Source organism: Esox lucius, chromosome 5, assembly GCF_011004845.1.
Source record: "Esox lucius isolate fEsoLuc1 chromosome 5, fEsoLuc1.pri, whole genome shotgun sequence".
NCBI classification, from domain to species: Eukaryota; Metazoa; Chordata; class Actinopteri; order Esociformes; family Esocidae; genus Esox; species Esox lucius.
In genome coordinates this window covers 30,414,538-30,433,108 of record NC_047573.1, presented here as the reverse complement: position 1 = coordinate 30,433,108, position 18,571 = coordinate 30,414,538, and the positions used below count along the sequence as shown (strand labels likewise).

At 39.7% G+C, this 18,571-nt stretch overlaps 1 protein-coding gene across 3 annotated transcripts in view; it reads left to right on the top strand.

Annotated features, from left to right (window-relative positions):
* Nucleotides 1–18,571, top strand: part of LOC105008041 (integrin alpha-M) — a 107,830-nt gene that overhangs the window by 41,049 nt on the left and 48,210 nt on the right. For all 3 annotated transcript variants that reach the window (XM_020044397.2, XM_020044396.2, XM_013131297.3), the window contains exons 8-9: nucleotides 12,539–12,689; nucleotides 15,567–15,717. In XM_020044397.2, coding sequence (XP_019899956.1) covers nucleotides 12,539–12,689; nucleotides 15,567–15,717 — 302 coding nt within the window. The remainder of the gene's footprint in view (nucleotides 1–12,538; nucleotides 12,690–15,566; nucleotides 15,718–18,571) is intronic.

Genomic DNA, 18,571 nt, shown 5'->3' with positions numbered 1-18,571 from the left:
AAATTATATAGGTGAACTGAGAATTGTTCATGATGTTAGATTCTGTCCAAGTTTGATCCATGAACAAAATAAATGCAACCAGAAGTCAGGGGAGAGCCATCTTTATTCAGCATGAGTCTATGATGTTGTCCTTCCATTTCTCATTTTTATCTCTTCCATAATTACAGAGGCAACACAGTCTTTTATGCAAGGATACATAGGAGGCGGACAATGATTGTAGCCAACCATTACACAGTCTATTATCATGGTATGTTGCAACCTGCCCAATGGTCCATCTATCTATCGATAGAATCTATGACAGTCACATGGGCAACTCCTAGCAGGAGATATGGACAGAATGTATGGACAGGATTTGTGGGGCCCTTCAATAACAGGCAACACGTCCTATCGATGGTCCTTCTTTCAGAGTTAGTCAGCACATGTGTTGTGTTAAGTTTCTCATGCCCATTTCCTATCAGTCCCCCCTTCAAACATGTGATAACTAATCATTAAATGTTGATTAAACTAGCAAAATAAAAGTACAATCCAATTCCTAATGAACTGAAAAGGTCCAAACACTTCTGTTAAAACAATAAAGATAAATAATAAAAGGATTATCTGGCCTATGAGGCTTTATTATTCCTTAAATGAAATGCAGTGGACACAGCTTGCCCTGACACATAGCACTGTATGGTACTGCAATCGTAGTGACATATCGTGATCGACCATTACCATACACATCAAGTCCCAGGGTACTATCAGTCTAACCAGTGTCCAACAGAAACAGACCTAACATGACATATTAAGGAAATGCATAATGAATTCCCAAAAAACCCTTTAAACAATCAAAGTCCCCCCTTGTCCATATCATGGTTCATGCATCAACATCATAGCAACAACCCTCAACTCCAATGAATGTACTAGTGACAGTTTCTACCTTTGAAAAGGAATATGGCACTATTAAACATATCAGGATAGTTGTTGTAATTATTACTATAAAGAAAAACTTCACAAAAAAAAACAAGTATCAATGACCGATATTTGGGTAGTGATCATATGTAGGCCTTTACCCACCTTGTGAGGAATGAACATGCGTATGAGATCAAAATACCGGTTACTTTAGGAAAACTATTGATTGTTAGGAATGACCCTAGATTCTCATCAAATGTCCTGTAGTTCTAGTCTTCAGTCTTCTCTGTCTTGCATCAGTGATATAAAGTTCCAGTATCAGTTATTGCAGTCAGTGTGATATGGACCCAGCAAATTGCCTGGTTGTCCTAACAAGTTAGTGTAGGTATATAATAACAGTGAGTTTCCAACACTTCACTAATTCAAGATTAACACCATAACAGTGTCTTCCACTGTGATGAGACCATGTGACCTTTCCCGTCAACTGGCCCGTGGTACTCTGACCTGTAGTATGTGGAGTCCTTCAGGACTCTCCTCTCATCTTGCTGTCGAACATTCATCTGGAAATGGAATGTGAAGCCCAGTGATCTGACCCTGGCATCGTTCTGCCATGTGAGTGGTCAGGAGGATTTGAAACAGATGCGACTCATGTGGTTGTAGAAATCCTTCTTGAACATGTTGCTGGTACTCACACACTCAGTTGTCTGTGTCCAGTCAGTGACATGATGTATCATCAGAAAAAGGTTTGTGATGTCCTGATCTGTTGAAAGTATAACTGCTAAACAACGATTAGTGTGGTTCAACAGTCCATCTGACTTTCATCCATTGGGTATTGTTCCGTCAACTCTCAACAATGAAGACAATAGATCAGTCCTGAAAACTTGTGGATCTCAGAAGTTCCATCATCAGAGTGAAGCATACACCCTTTTCAGACAAATTTCCATAAAAGTCTATGTCAAATTTCCTTTTCCATCCAGAACTGGCTTGGTTGATGTTTCATTCAATGTGCTATATTTATGCTCGAATAGCACCTGGCAGTGGAATGAGATTCCGTTGTCTGATCAGACTTTGCTTAGCCAAATCAAAAATGGTTACATCTATGCCATTCCACCATTAAAATGTTAGACCTTACGTCAAACAAACAGTTTCCAAATAAACAATTAAAACAAATCCTAAGAATAGAATATGTTAAACATTGCAGATTCCAATGCACCATTATAACTATGCAAACAGAAAAAAAAGAAATGTTCATGTATCTCCTTTTAAGTACCTATTTGATTTGCTTTGAGCCCTAAACTCAACTCTTTCCAATCATAATTAGTTATCATATCATACATCCCCCCCTGCTTTCACTTCATTAAGTCAATGGAAAGCGACACCATGAGTGAAAGCAGAATCACGGCGAATACGGCCACAGGAGGCGTCATCCCAAACCCACACTGGCCATCATTTTGGGACAGACATGTAAAAATAGAGAATTGGTAATAGGGATGGATCTAGAATCCATTCGATATGGAGTTGCATCCTGTATATTCATCAAAAACAACAAAGTGAAAATGTTAAAAACACAAACATTCACTAATACAAAAACATCAATGTGCAACAGTCTTGTGCGAAGCATTTATAAACCATGTAACCCAGTGACACCTTTGTCTTACAGAGCTAAACAGCTCTAAAATTATTTAATTGGCTATCATGCATTTATAATATCCTAAAGTTTCTTGGCACATGCCTAACTAAATAGGTTTGCCCACTAGGGGATAAGCTGCCCAACTAAAATGTAGGAGAGAAAAACTCCAGCCCAAGTTCCAGTGGAATACCTACTGCAACCACCAGGGCGATTGTATTAGCATATCTACAGCACCCAAATTTAGCATTTTAAAAGGCAATGACCAAACTAATTTTTATTCTAAATAGTGGCGGTCAGCCAAAGACTAAATCACAACTTATATTTTGACCACGTCTGTGGTTCTATTGACATTATAATTACTTTTGGTCAAAAGTCATACATTTCAATGTTAAAGCTATTGAGTAGAAAATGTCTCTAACCTCTACTCAATGATTGATTATCCCAAAACTGAATTTACTTATGTTAAGGAAATTACCACAGTTGAGACCAGTCTGAACACTCAACTTTAACTTCAACTTAGCCGATATCCTTTGTTAAGTGAAGGTTCAGATTTACTGTCCTACCCATCTCTAGTTTTGTTTGCAGTTAGTAAAAATATGCTTGTCATATCTATACAATAACTTAACATTCTGGTGGACATTCCAAAACATTGGTGAAAATTATGACTAAACCAAAAACAGACATGACCACCCAAGTAAGCCATGTTACTCTCACAATACCAGGGTGTGGGGGTGTGTGGGGGGATTGGCTCAAGCACTCCTCCCCCTGTGCTGCTCTCTGAACCAAGGGTGAGACCATTTTAGTATCTAACTTGTTCTATAAAACAAAAATCTCATCTTAGTTGTAAGAGAAACACAAAAAACTAACAAATGAAAATTTTCCTAATTTACCAAAGCCAATTCAACATTCAAAATAAAATATTAAATTTTATTGTAGGGAATAAACTCGCTTTTGGCAGTTTTCACCCTTTTTGTCATAATTTGAGACTTTAATCTCAATCTTTTGTCTAAAACCAATTTATAACATCTATAAGAATCCAATTCAGTGCACATGGAAAGTCATGTGTCTACTTCAAAAAATGATTTCCCTCTGTATTTCCCTCTCACCAGTTGTCCTGTGACGAGGCAGCGAGAGAGATAGAGAACACATGTATTCCTACTTGGTGGCAACCCTTTCTAAGGCTGTTTTGGATTCATATTCAGGCCTCATGGGACACAGCATGTCTTCTTAAAGTTAAAGATTAGAGACCCTCCTTGAGGCCTTATGGTTTTAAACATTATCATCAACGCAATAAATACATTTGATTTAAAACATGTTCAAGCATGACAAAACAAAACAGGCTATTTCTATGCCTATTAAAACATGCTATATACCATCAAAGTGCCTTCAAATTAATATTCACTTGAATAAGCATAGTCATTATCAAGGGAAGTGATCAGATTTCCTTGTTAAGTTCCAGCTCTACTCAATATTTAGGTTCGATACATTTTTGGAAACACATTTAAAACTCTTAATCAATTATTATAAGCTCACGTCAGTTCCCGGTATTGCCAGGAAATCCTCTGTGTTTGATTCCTGAATTCCATACATGGGAGATCTTTCCTTGCTGCTGATTGGAATGTGGTCAAAATGTCTCATGTTCCAACTGTCTGTGCATCCTGTCTTTTTCCTTTGGTTTTTCTTCTTCTTGCGACACTCATCCTGCCAATGACCCATGATTCCACAATAGTGACATGATCCTGGTTTCTTTTTCAATGGGCTTTGAGTGTCTTTAGATGTTGTTCCTGCTTTCAATGTTTCCAGTTCCTTTTTCCAACTTATCCAGTTCAGCCATTTGTTCAGCTGACGCCCGAACACATTCTTTCTCATTTTATCTTTAGGGAATTTATCATTCAATTTTTCAATTTCTGATAACACAATCAACGACCTATGTGTTTTTTGTAATTCATCAGGCATTCTTTGAATTTCTTCCCATAATTTCTGTATATCAAAAAACTCCAAAAATCTTCTTCTGGAACAATGGCATATTTTTGAATTATCTCTTGTTGACAATCATCTATTTTCAAGCTCTTTTTGATCTCATAGGCCAAGGATTTCGCCATTTTCTAAATTACGACGGGAGGGCTGAAGTCCCTGTATCTACCACATTGTTTAAAGACGTCTTTTTCTTCCCCTTACTTGTACAAGATTTAAATTATTACTACATACGCGTCAACCTGCTATCCAAATAACAAGGACTTCTAGATGAATACCGAAGCTTTGCACTAAAGAGTGGCCTATATTAGGACTTTACACGTGTCACTTACTACTCAGTCTAGTAAGTACTTCCCATCACAACAAGGAAGATTTAGCAAGGACTTCTAAAAGACTTAACGAAGATTTAACTTCTTCTGTGGAATCTCTGGACTAAGACTAAGAACACATCTTTCAGTGTCAACGTAAGTCTTACGTCCTCACCACAGGTTTCCATTGCCTTAAAAAATGCATTCAGTGATAGGTGTTTTTGATGATTTTAACATAAAAGGTTTTGCTGGACTATGTTATAATTCTGTATAATGACAATGTGTGATCTTGGAGTTTATACAAAGGTAATCGTCTAGAAGAATGTAAATGAGGATCCAGACATTTCAGATTGGTTCCGTTCTCTAATCATTAAGGGTAATAATATTGACTGGTTCATGTTGTTAAAGAGTACTGTTTTGTTGCAGTCTACATCCTAATGAGTGAACTGTTTAAGGTTTGATACCAAGGTTTGACATGGTATCAAGAGGATGGATTGTCAGGGAAATGTCCAAGACCTGTTGAATTCTCACTGATTAAAGGACTGTGGGAGAGGGGGAGCTGGTATTTGCATAGGGGGCATCATTGACTGGTGTCGGCTGGTTATAAAGGTTCTCATTTATCTGCGCATCTGTATGACTCATCGGGGCATCTATTGTCTGTCCAGATGCTGTAAGAACTCTTAGAATTGAAGAAGTTACTTATGGGAGGAAGGAGGGCTGTCCTTTGTGTGAAGTTTAGGTTATTATAGAACAAAGGGAATGTGTCCTGTTGAGTTGGGGGATTGTGCAGGATTTTGTCACACCCCTCTTCTGTCCTTATATACTGTTGAATGACATGTATCGAGTCAGAGACTCCTCAGATGATTATGTTTGTAAGCGTTTGCAAATAAATAATTAATAAACTGTTAATTGTGCAAAATTTTCTTACTGAATGAGTGGGTGAGTGACAGACTGACTGACATTGGGGTGTATTGTTAAATAGCGTATTGGTCAGAGACGTGCACGGCCATGTAGGCGATCAGTGTTCGATCCTTGCCACGGACAACACTAAGTATGTCTCTAGGATAGACAAAAACTTTGCTGGCTACATGCTGTTTACAGTTACATTGCGATGGACGAATTGCACCAACAAGGAACATATTAGCTGTTTTTGGAGTAATATAGACCATAATCCCTTGTGCAGTAACAGAGGGGTTTCCACGATTCTCTCGTCTTTTCACTTTACGAAAATGTCAGTTATCGCACCTATAGTGATAGTTATTGTATAAATGTCATTCATGAATGAAAAAAAAACTAACATTGTTGAGCCACTAAATTTAATAGCGTTGGCAGTTTCAGTCTCGCTTGAAATTGCTCAATTCTTATGATTATTATGATTATAAGTACTAAGTAGACACCTAGTAGACTTATTAATGGCTAATAAGCTGTTAATACAGCCAGTGGCAAGAGCCATACAGTTCATAGATACTATTTGTGGTGGAAGTAAACTTAATAAGAAACGTTAGTCAGTTTCACACAGTGCTTACTAAATATTCTTACTTGGTGTGATGCATGGCAAATTTATGTAATGTTGAGACAATTTTGATGAGGTAGTATGTTCCAATCGGTCCTGATACTGGCATGCTAGCTTATTATTTCCAAAACAGTACGTACTTCACCATCATCCGAGAAGTATGTACTGTACTTAGTATGTATGTACGTAGTATGTACAGGAGATGTGGACTTGAGTCATAAGACTTTTGTTCGGGTCACTACGATTACTTTAGATTCGACTTGACAAAATCAAAAAAGACTTGCAACGGAGCCCTTGGAAAGATTATACCCAAAATGCAGGTTTTTGGATATAAAGACGCTGGAGTCAACAGAAAACAGATTGCAATTTGCAAAACATGCAGGGATTACAGGCAGAGGGGCAACAAGTTCCAAATATGTTATGCATTTGAAGTTGCACAAAGAACGGTAAATCATGACTAATATAGCTAACAGCTATACGATATGTAACTTTGCAAGTGTGGCATGTAGTCTAATGTAACGTTAAATCAATGGGCCTCTACAGTCAGTGCAGCCTATGCATTATTTTATTTACTGCTGTTATTATGGCATTTCTGAATCTGAATGTTGCCCAAGTATGAAGTATATTTAACCTAATTGTTTATACTAAAAGGTTTTTGAGGTTTTTAACAATATTTTAAAAAAATACATTTGTATCAATAAATTAATTTATTGAATAACATTAAATAATAAAATAAACATTCTAGTATTTTTTTTATTTAATACCTTTAATTTTTTGGCACAAAGGGGGTGGGGTCAACTATTCGACAACAAAAGCTGAGGAATTATTGATTGTGGATATATTTGTCATGCACATCCCTAGTAGACAGACTTATTTGTTTTTTATCAGAATCCCAGGGGTGTCGAAGTGGAGGAAAAAGTAGGACTTACTACCCAGGGCCCCAATTGGAGGAGGGCTCTCGAAAAGCTTGGAATAAAAATGTTTCTAACTAATTAGTATCATAACAACATTTTAAATGGCTGAATAAATCAGTTGAACTTTGTATCCCAGGAAAAGTGTGGAGGTTCTCTGAGTCCGCTCTCACCCCTTACAAAAGGCAAACAAATCGGTTTTGTGAACCCCTACACTAGGATTTGAGTCTAAACGCAGCTAATCGAGATAAGGGGCTGCTACTATGATAGAGTCATGTCTTTCCCCAAGAAAGGGAAATTAAGGTACGAAAAAAGAAAAGAAAGAAAGGAAAGAGAAAGAATGCAAACTGAGTTCGAAATTAAGCTTGTAATTTTACAACCACTAGTCTGTCTACTTTTCAGCACCAATTTAATTTTAATATGGGAAGAAATGCAGGTGCCAGAACTGCTTTCTGTGTGTATGAACACATGAACATCCAAATTGCTGAGAATATGACTGATAAGACAAAATTAATGCTTTGTTGATTTATAAATAAATATCGTAGCCCATGTCTTATTTTGTGATAGCTAGGTTAGGCACTTAATCTAGCACACGTGAATTCAGCTCCCATAATGCTTTATCCACTGTAGTGTTATGGATTTTTTGTGCGCAGTATTTAAATACACTGAACAAAATTATACAACACTTTTGTTTTTGCCCCCATTTATCATGAATTAAAAGATCTAAAACTTTCTTTATGTACGCAAAAGGCCTAATTCTCTCAAATATTGTTCAAAAATCGGTCTAAATCTGTGTTAGTGAGCACTTCTCCTTTTTCCAAGATAATCCATCCACCTCACAGACGTGGCATATCAAGATGCTGATTAGACAGCATGATTATTGCACAGGTGTGACTTTCACTGTATTGGGCGGGTCTGGGGGGTGGTCCGAAAACCATTCAGTATCTGGTGTGACCACCATTTGCCTCAGGCAGTGCAACACATCTCCTTCACATCTCCAGACATTGGTCTGTGGAATGTTGGTCCACACCTCTTCAATGGCTGTGCAAAGTTGCTGGATATTGGCAGGACCTGGAAAACGCTGTCGTATACACCGATCCAGAGCATCCCAAACATGCTCAATGGGTGAAATGTCCGGTGAGTTTGCTGGCAATGCAAGAACTAGGATGTTTTCAGCTTCCAGGAATTGTGTACAGATCCTTGCAACATGGGGCTGTGTATTATCATGCTGCAACATGAGGTGATGGTTGTGGATGAATGGCACAACAATGGGCCTCAGGATCTCGACACGGTATCTCTGTGCATTCAAAATGCCATCAATAAAATGCGCCTTTGTTCGTTTTCCATAACACACCCCTGCCCATACCATAACCCCACCGCCACCATGGGCTACTCGATCCACAACATTGACATTAGCAAACCGCTCACCCACATGACGCCATACACGCTGTCTGCCATCTGCCCTGTACAGTCAAAACCGGGATTCATCCATGAAGAGAACACCTCTCCAAAGTGCCAGACGCCATCGAATGTGAGCATTTGCCCACTTAAGTCAGTTACGACGACAAACTGAAGTCAGGTCGAGACCCCGATGAGGATGACGAGCATGCAGATGAGCTTCCTTGAGACAGTTTCTGACAGTTTGTGCAGAAAATCTTTGGTTATGCAAACCAATTTTTGCAGCAGCTGTCCGGGTGGCTAGTCTCAGACGATCTTGGAGATGAAGATGCTGGATGTGGAGGTCCTGGGCTGGTGTAGTTACATGTGGTTTGCGGTTGTGAGGCTGGTTGGATGTAATGGCAAATTTTCTGAAACACCTTTGGAGATGGCTTATGGTAGAACATTCAATTCACGGCAACAGCTCTGGTGGACTTTCCTGCAGTCAGAATGCCAATTGCACGCTCCTTCAAAACTTGTAACATCTGTGGCATTGTGCTGTGTAATGGAACTGCACATTTTATTGTGGTCAGCCTAAGGCACACCTGTGCAATAATCATGCTGTCTAATCAGCATCTTGATATGCCACACCTGTGAGTAGAAGTGCTTACTAACACAGATTTAGACAGATTTGTGAACAATATTTGAGAGAAATAGGCTTTTTGTGTACATAGAGAAAGCCTTAGATCTTTGAGTTCCGCTCACGATAAATAGGGGCAAAAACAAAAGTGTGTCTCTCCCTTCTCTCATCTTCATCCGCTTATCCGGTATTGGGTCGCGGGGGCAGCAGCTCCAGCAGGGGACCCCAAACTTCCCTTTCCTGAGCCACATTTGCCAGCTCTGACTGGGGGATCCCGAGGCGTTCCCAGGCCAGTGTCCAAATATAATCTCTCCACCTAGTCCTGGGCCTACCCCGAGGTCTCCTCCTAGCTGGACGTGCCTGGAACACCTCCCTAGGGAGATGTCCTGGGGGCATCCTTACCAGATGCCCGAACCACCTCAACTGGCTCCTTTCGATGCAAAGCAGCAGCTGCTCTACTCCGAGTTCCTCACGGATGGCTGAGCTTCTCACCCTATCCCTAAGGGAAAAGCCTTCTGAGAAAACCCATTTCCAGCCTTCATGACCATAGGTGAGTGTAGGAACAAAAATTTAGCCTTGCGGCTCAGCTCTCTTTTCGTAACAACGGTGCGGTAAAGCGAATGCACCCCGACTAAGCCTCGATATCCTGTCCAGTTACAAAACAGGATTGGTGACAAAGCGCAGCCCTGGCAGAGGCCAACCCCCACCTGGAACGAGTCTGACTTACTACCGAGAACCCGAACACAGCTCTCAATTTGGACGTACAGGGATTGGATAGCCCTCAGAATGGACCTCCTCACCCCATACTCCCGCAGCACCTCCCACAGTATCTCCCGGGGGACCTGGTTATACGCCTTCTCCAGATCCACAAAACACATGTAGACTGAATGGGCATATTCCCAGGCCCCCTCCAGGATCCTTGCAAAAGTAAAGAGCTGGTCGGTTGTTTCGCGACCAGGACGGAATACGCATTGTTCCTCTTCAATCTGAGGTTCGACTATCTGCCGAACCCTCCTTTTCAGTACCTTTGAGTAGACTTTCTCAGGGAGGCTGAGAAGTGTGATACCCTTGTAATTGGCACACACCCTCTGGTCCCCCTTTTTGAACAGGGAAACCACCACCCCGGTCCGCCACTGCTTAGGCACTTTCCCCCGACTCCCACGCAATGTTGAAGAGGCGTGTCATCCAAAACATCCCCTCCACACCCAACATTTCTGGACGGATCTCATCAATCCCCGGAGCTTTGCCACTGTGGAGTTGTTTGAGAACTTCAGTGACTTCTGCCATGGAGATTGACGATGCTTCCCCATCAGCCTCCAGCTCTGCCTCCACTATAGAGGGCGTGTTAGTGGGATTTAAGAGTTCCTCAAAGAATTCCTTCCATCACCCAATTACCTCCTCAGTTGAGGTCAACATTGTCCCATCCTTACTGTACACAGCTTGGATAGTTCCCCGTTGTCCCCTCCTGAGGTGGCGGACGGTTTTCCAGAAGCACCTTGGTGCCGACCGAAAGTCCTTCTCCATGGCTTCCCCAAACTCCTCCCGCACCCGCTGTTTTGCCTCTTTCTCAGCAGAGGTCGCAGCCCTTCGGGTCTGTCGGTACACTGCAACCGTCTCCGGAGTCCTCCGGGATAACATATCCCGGCAGGCCTCCTTCTTCAGTCGGACGGCTTCCCTGACCATCGGTGACCACCAGGGTGTTCGAGGGTTACCGCCCCTTGATGCACCTAAGACCTTTAGACCACAGTTCCTCGCCGCAGCTTCGGCAATGGAAGCTTTGAACATCGACCACTCAGGTTCAATGCCCCCAACCTCCTCAGGGATGCCAGAAAAGATCTTTCGGACGGGGGCCTCTTCCAGACATTCCCAGTTCACCCGCACTACCCATTTGGGTTTTCCAAGTCTGTCCAGAGTCTTCCCCCACCCCCTGACCCAACTCACCACCAGATGGTGATTGGTTGACAGAATGTGTAGCTCTCATGAAATCCAAAATGAGCCAATATTTGGCATGACATTACAAAGTGTCTCACTTTCAACATTCGATATGCTATCTATATTCTATTGTGAATATTTTGTGAATTATTCCATTCCTTTTTTACTCACAATTTGTACAGTGTCCCAACTTTTTTGGAATTGGGTTTGTACATCTGAGCTGTGAAAATGGTTGCAACTCCTAAACGTTGTATTTATATTTTTATTCAACCCCTTGAATTAAATCTGAAAGTCTGCACTACACTTGCATCCCAGTTATTTCATTTCAAATCCATTGTAGTGGCATACAGAGACAAAATTATAAAATTGTGTCAGTGTACCTAACTGTATATAGAAAACTTTGTTTATGAACTCCTAGCGCTGTTCCTTACTTCCTTACTAATTACTGTAAATACAATTACAAACAGGGCTAGTCACATTTTAGCCATGCTAGAAGAAATGTTGGTATACTAACCTGGCTCGCTAGTGCCAAAATTCTTAATATCCACCCCTGGTCAAATGACATAAAATATCAATATTAGCTAGAAAAGCTTAACATTATGAAAAACATGGCCCTTAGTTTCAGAAAAAAAAAACAAATAGTATATCAGTGGAAGGTCCCTTATCATGTCCTAAAGGTGTCACTGAGGACGTGAGACAAGGTGAACTCATATAGTGGCAACTAAAAGTTATTCCAAGCAATCATTTGTAGTAGTTTCTATTGAACGGTGCTTAGTAGTTGTTAATAAAAGAAAAGGAGATGCAACACAGTAATAAACATGTCCCTGTCCCAACTTTTTTTAAATGTGTTGCTGAAATCAAATTCAAAATATATATTTTTCTGGCTTATATTATTCCAAAAACAATAACATTTCTCTTGTTCAACATTTAAAATGTTGTCTTTGTAATATTTTCAATTAACTATATTAATTAAATTATTTGAACATAATTGCATTCTGTATTTATTAATATTTCACGCAGCATCCCAACCTTTTTGGAAAAGGTGTTGTTCTCTCACTAGCCAATTCAAGACCTATTAACTAATTGAGATGCCAGCAACAAATAATATAATGACCATTTATGATCTCCAGGTATTTCAATATTATAGGCCTGAGTGACAGAAAAAGCAAGGCAAAGAAAGTTTGCACTTTGAGAAATTATAATGGATAGGAGTAATTAAGAATAACAAGGCTTTTATGAATTAATTTTTTCTACATATTTATGAATATACTGTTTCCTAATAAATACATCTAAACAGTTTATACTGTATAGTACACACATGTTTATATTATGTTAGGAGCTAATTTAGGTACTTTGTGTTTGCAGCCAAGACGTTTTTATTGCAAATCAAGGATCCAGACCAAATGCTGAAAAGATCCTGATAGTAATTACAGATGGGGAGTCAACTGACAGTTATAACCTGAAGAGTGCAATTCAGGCGGCTGAAACTGCAAAAATTATTCGTTTTGCCATTGGGGTAAGAAGTTAACTTTTTTTCAATTGCATGTTACAAATGTGTGCCAAATTCAACCAACGTTTGCTAAAAAGAAATGTAAATAATTATCTCTGTACCTGAAATCAATTCCATAATCGGATTGATGTACCTCTAAGGGTATTTGGTAATTTTATGAATAACAAAAACCTCAGACGTGCCCTTATTACTTTCCAATATTTTGGTATATTTATTTTTGATTTGTAATCTATCTCTATCTGTAGCTAGAGGCTGACCCTCAAATATAGCCTGCCATCCAGATTTCAGAGGTAAGAGTAATTCTATTCAGAGATTGCACAGATAAGCACAATATATTACACATTTTGTCTACAATTGGAGGTTTCAAAATAAGGTTAGTAAAGAAGAAACTTTGTAGAGTGCGTCTTTAACCGACAAACACTACAGGCTAATTTCCCATGCTTATTGCCTTTCTACAAAGTTTTCTTTGAACAATCAAATGTTATGAATTTCAACCAGACAGTTAATTTTCTTATTAACTGTCTGGTTAAAAAAAAAAAAAGTTGTACTTGAAATGTGTAAAATAATTGTATTTTATAGGTTTCCTGTATTCAGTATTATTTCAAGTGAGAAACTCCACTGGTGGTCATTGAGAACCACTTATATCTCATGCAACCACTAGAGGGAACTAGCGAGCACAGAACCACTATGTTAGGTCAGGCAAAATGCTCTGATGGAGAAACCACAACACATTTGCACAATCCTTGGGTCATATGATTTAAGATGCATTACTGATAACTTACCCTATTTTTAAACCTCCAATTTTAGGTGAGATGTGTAGTATGTTGTGTATGTCTCATATACTCTAAGTAGAATTACTCTCACCTCTGAAATCTGGATGGTAGGCTATGTTTGAGGGTCAGCATTAAGTTATTGGAGGGACAGCTACCATTAGGATTAGCTACAAAGAATACATCTTTGATGTAGCTATATATATGGTGCAAAAAAGCTGACTTCAGAAGTGTCATTCCAAAATGTTTTATTTACATGTGTAATAAGGCATTGTGTCATTACTAAAACAAAAATCATGTGTAATTACACACTTGGAATAGCATCCTACAGGATGTTCGTAAATACCTTTTGTTTTTCCACAATTGTAATTGCCAAATCCGAAAAAAATCATTATTCCATTGTAATACCTGCGGTATTACATTGTTGTTAACACAGTTGCTAATATGTTGTTACATTGTAGTTACATAGTAATAAGTGTCAACTTAACAGAAAGTGTTTTCCAGTAATTATTGTGTTCAAAATGTGAGACTTACATTTTCGGTAATGCTTGGTTAGCTTATCGCAATTGCTGGACATAAGAGAATTCTAGCCAGCATCTCTTAAAACCAGGGAAACAGTATGAAATACACTCATCTAAAGGATTATTAGGAACACCATACTAAGACTGTGTTTGACCCCCTTTCGCCTTAAGAACTGGCTTAATTCTATGTGGCATTGATTCAACAAGGTGCTGAAAGCATTCTTTAGAAATGTTGGCCCATATTGATAGGATAGCATCTTGCAGTTGATGGAGATTTGTGGGATGCACATCCAGGGCACAAAGCTCCCGTTCCACCACATCCCAAAGATGCTCTATTGGGTTGAGATCTGGTGACTGTGGGGGCCATTTCAGTACAGTGAACTCATTGTCATGTTCAAGAAACAAATTTGAAATGATTCAAGCTTTTGACATGGTGCATTATCCTGCTGGAAGTAACCATCAGAGGATGGGTACATGGTGGTCATAAAGGGATGGACATGGTCAGAAACAATGCTCAGGTTGGCCATGGCATTTAAAACGATGCCCAATTGGCACTAAGGGGCCTAAAGTGTGCCAAGAAAACATCCCCCACACCATTACACCACCACCACCAGCCTGCACAGTGGTAACAAGGCATGATGGATCCATGTTCTCATTCTGGTTACGCCAAATTCTGACTCTGCCATCTGAATGTCTCAACAGAAATCGAGACTCATCAGACCAGGCAACATTCTTCCAGTCTTCAACTGTCCAATTTTGGTGAGCTTGTGCAAATTGTAGCCTCTTTTTCCTATTTGTAGTGGAGATGAGTGGTACCCGGTGGGGTTTTCTGCTGTTGTAGCCCATCCGCCTCAAGGTTGTGGGTGTTGTGGCTTCATAAATGCTTTGCTACATACCTCGGTTGTAAGGAGTGGTTATTTCAGTCAAAGTTGCTCTTCTATCAGCTTGAATCAGTCGGCCCATTCTCCTCTGACCTCTAGCATCAACAAGGCATTTTTGCCCACAGGACTGCTGCATACTGGATGTTTTTCCCTTTTCACACCATTCTTTATAAACCCTAGAAATGGTTGTGCATGAAAATCTCATTAACTGAGCAGATTGTGAAATAATCAGACCGGCTCGTCTGGCACCAAGAACCATGCCACACTCAAAATTGCTTAAATCACCTTTCTTTCCCATTCTGACATTCAGTTTGGAGTTCAGGAGATTGTCTTGACCAGGACCACACCCTGAAATGCATTGAAGCAACTGCCATGTGATTGGTTGATTAGATAATTGCATTAATGAGAAATTGAACAGGTGTTCCTAATAATCCTTTAGGTGAGTGTATATTGAACAAGCAATGGTAATCAGTTGATGTTTCACCACAATAACATGAGATAGCTATCTAAGATCCACTCATTTCAGTAAGCTTACCAAATGCTACCCAATGCTACCCACATTTCTAAAAATATGCATACAAATACTTTGGGGGAAAAGTAAAACCAGACTAATGAAAAAGTAAAATTTCTGGGCATGGCTTGTGTCTTAGTGATGTGGATGGATCGCCTGGCAACTTTAAAATATAGATATACATTTTCTGATTTCCTCAGGTGGGCAGTGCCTTTTATTCGGACAGAGCAAAAAATGAGTTGTCCTCAATTGCCTCCTCTCCGCAAACCAACCACATGTTTCAAGTTGACAACTTCCAGGCACTCGACCAAATCAGCAATTCATTACAAAACAGCATTTTCCCAATTGAAGGTATGGTTACCTTGATATTTCTTTATGCCCCACAACATTTTATTCATTAGAATCAGATCATGCAAAAACATTTATTCACAATGTTAATTGTTATAACTTTATTCATTATTCTAATAAAAAAAGTTAAATAAATGTTCTCTTTTATTAGTATATACAACAATATAGAAGTACAAAAATTGAAAAAGGAAATTGCTCATTTAAAAATACAGCAAATTCATTTCCTTCTTCTAACAACCTAGAATCAAATGAACACATGGATGTCATTTTAATGTCTCAGCTAGCTTATACTATGGACGTAGACAATCAGAATTGCATACAAAAAGAAAAAAACAAGACATTTACACAACAAAGATACCCATGTTAGCAATGCAAAAAAATTGCAGACAAATTCAAGCGGGAAGCAGGAACTTAAATGATGACAGTGATCAGGAACACAGGTATAACAAAAGACGTGTCTGCTTATACCTAACCAATTCCAATGCAAGACTTATACCAATATATTTTTCAGTATAGACGATCAGATTATCCAACAACATTTCGCCACCTTCACTCCACATTTTTTGACTCCAAATGCAGGACTGCTGTCCCAGACGGAGGATCTTTAGATCCATAAATAATGTGCATATGCGCGCAGACTGATAAGTCCTGAGTTGTATTCAGCTAACATTGCTGGATCTAATCCCTCCTCTCCATGAACTGTTGTATGGTTTTTGCCATACAATTTCAAAATACACATCATCCTCTACATTTATCATTGTAAAAAGAGAGCATTTGTCTTGTCAACGGAAAACTTAAATCTGTAGCGCAACATCTTTGATGGCCCCACTGCAACCTTAGCACCGCGTGTCATAAATTCCATCCCCTTTTCCAAAATAGCTCCATTCATCATCCACAAACAAGGACCCCTCGACTTTGCAGGTTTTCCTACTTACAAAGCATGTAGAAGTCTGTAATTTTATCATAGGTACTCTTCAACTGTGTGTGACGGAATCTAAAACAAAAATTCAGAAAATCACATTGATCTTTAAGTAATTAATTAGCATTTTATTGCATGACATAAGTATTTGATACATCAGAAAAGCAGAACCTAATATTTGGTACAGAAACCTTTGTTTGCAATTACAGAGATCATTTGTTTCCTGTAGTTCTCCAGATCCTTCAGGTTTCGGGGCTGTCGCTGGGCAATACAGACTTTCAGCTCCCTCCAAAGATGTCTATTGGGTTCAGCTCAGGAGAATGGCTAGGCCACTCCAGGACCTTGAGATGCTTCTTACAGAGCCACTCCTTAGTTGCCCTGGCTGTGTGTTCCGGGTCGTTGTCATGCTTGAAGACCATGTCACGACCCATCTTCAATGTTCTTACTGAGGGAAGGAGGTTGTTGGCCAAGATCTCGTGATACATGGCCCCATCCATCCTCCCCTCAAAACGGTGCAGTCGTCCTGTCCCCTTTGCAGAAAAGTATCCCACCTCCATGCTTCATGGTTGGGATGGTGTTCTTGGGGTTGTACTCATCCTTCTTCTTCCTCCAAACAAGTGTTTGTCTCATCACATCACATGACCTTCTCCCATTCCTCCTCTGGATCATCCAGATGGTCATTGGCAAACTTCAGACGGGCCTGGACATGCGCTGGCTTGAGCAAGGGGACCTTGCATGCGCTGCAGGATTTTAATCCATGATGGCGTAGTGTGTTACTAATGGTTTTCTTTGAGACTGTGGTCCCAGCTCTCTTCAGGTCATTGACCAGGTCCTGCCGTGTAGTTCTGGGCTGATCCCTCACCTTCCTCATAATCGTTGATGCCCGACAAGGTGAGATCTTGCATGGAGCCCTAGACCGAGGGAGATTGACCGTCATCTTGAACTTATTCCATTTTCTAATAATTGCGCCCACAGTTGTTGCCTTCTCACCAAGCCGATTGCCTATTGTCCTGTAGCCCATCCCAGCCTTGTGCAGGTCTACAATTGCATCCCTGTCCTTACACAGCTCTCTGGTCTTGGCCATTGTGGAGAGGTTGGAGTCTGTGTGTGGACAGGTGTCTTTTATACAGGTAACGAGTTCAAACAGGTGCAGTTAATACAGGTAATGAGTGGAGAACAGGAGGGCTTCTAAGAAAAACTAACAGGTCTGTGAGAGCCGGAATTCTTATTGGTTGGTAGGTGATCAAATACTTATGTCATGCAATAAAATGCAAATTAATTATCTGAAAATTATACAATGTAATTTTCTGGATTTTTGTTTTAGATTCCATCTCTCACAGTTGAAGTTTACCTATGATAAAAATTACAGACCTCTACATGGTTTGTAAGTAGGAAAACCTGCCAAATCGGGAGTGTTTCTAATACTTGTTCTCCCCACTGTAGAAATCCAGTGCAAGGCCCAGAAAATTGTGGTTTTTACTAAAAGAAGTGTAGTGTGATTTGCCATCAGTGACAGTAACAGGTGCGAGTAATTAAAGGGAGTGGCCACTGATTGGACCACTGCTGCAAAGGAACAAACTAGTGACATAAGCTAATAATGATGGACAGACGAAGGGACCATTTACAGGATGCAGAACGATGCTTTCCAAAACACTGAGACAATCTGAATATTTGTGGTTGTGTTGATTAAACGCTCTTAACATTTACTGAATTTGTTATGTAGAAATAAAAATCTGATATACAGTATCTCACGAAAGTGAGTATACCCCTGACATTTTTGCAAATAATTGATTATATCTTTTCATGTGACAACACTGAAGAAATTAAACTTTACTAAAATGTACAGTAGTGAGTGTACAGCTTGAAAAACAGTGTAAATTTGCTGTCCCCTCAAAATAACTCAACACATAGCCATTAATGTCTAAACCGCTGGCAACA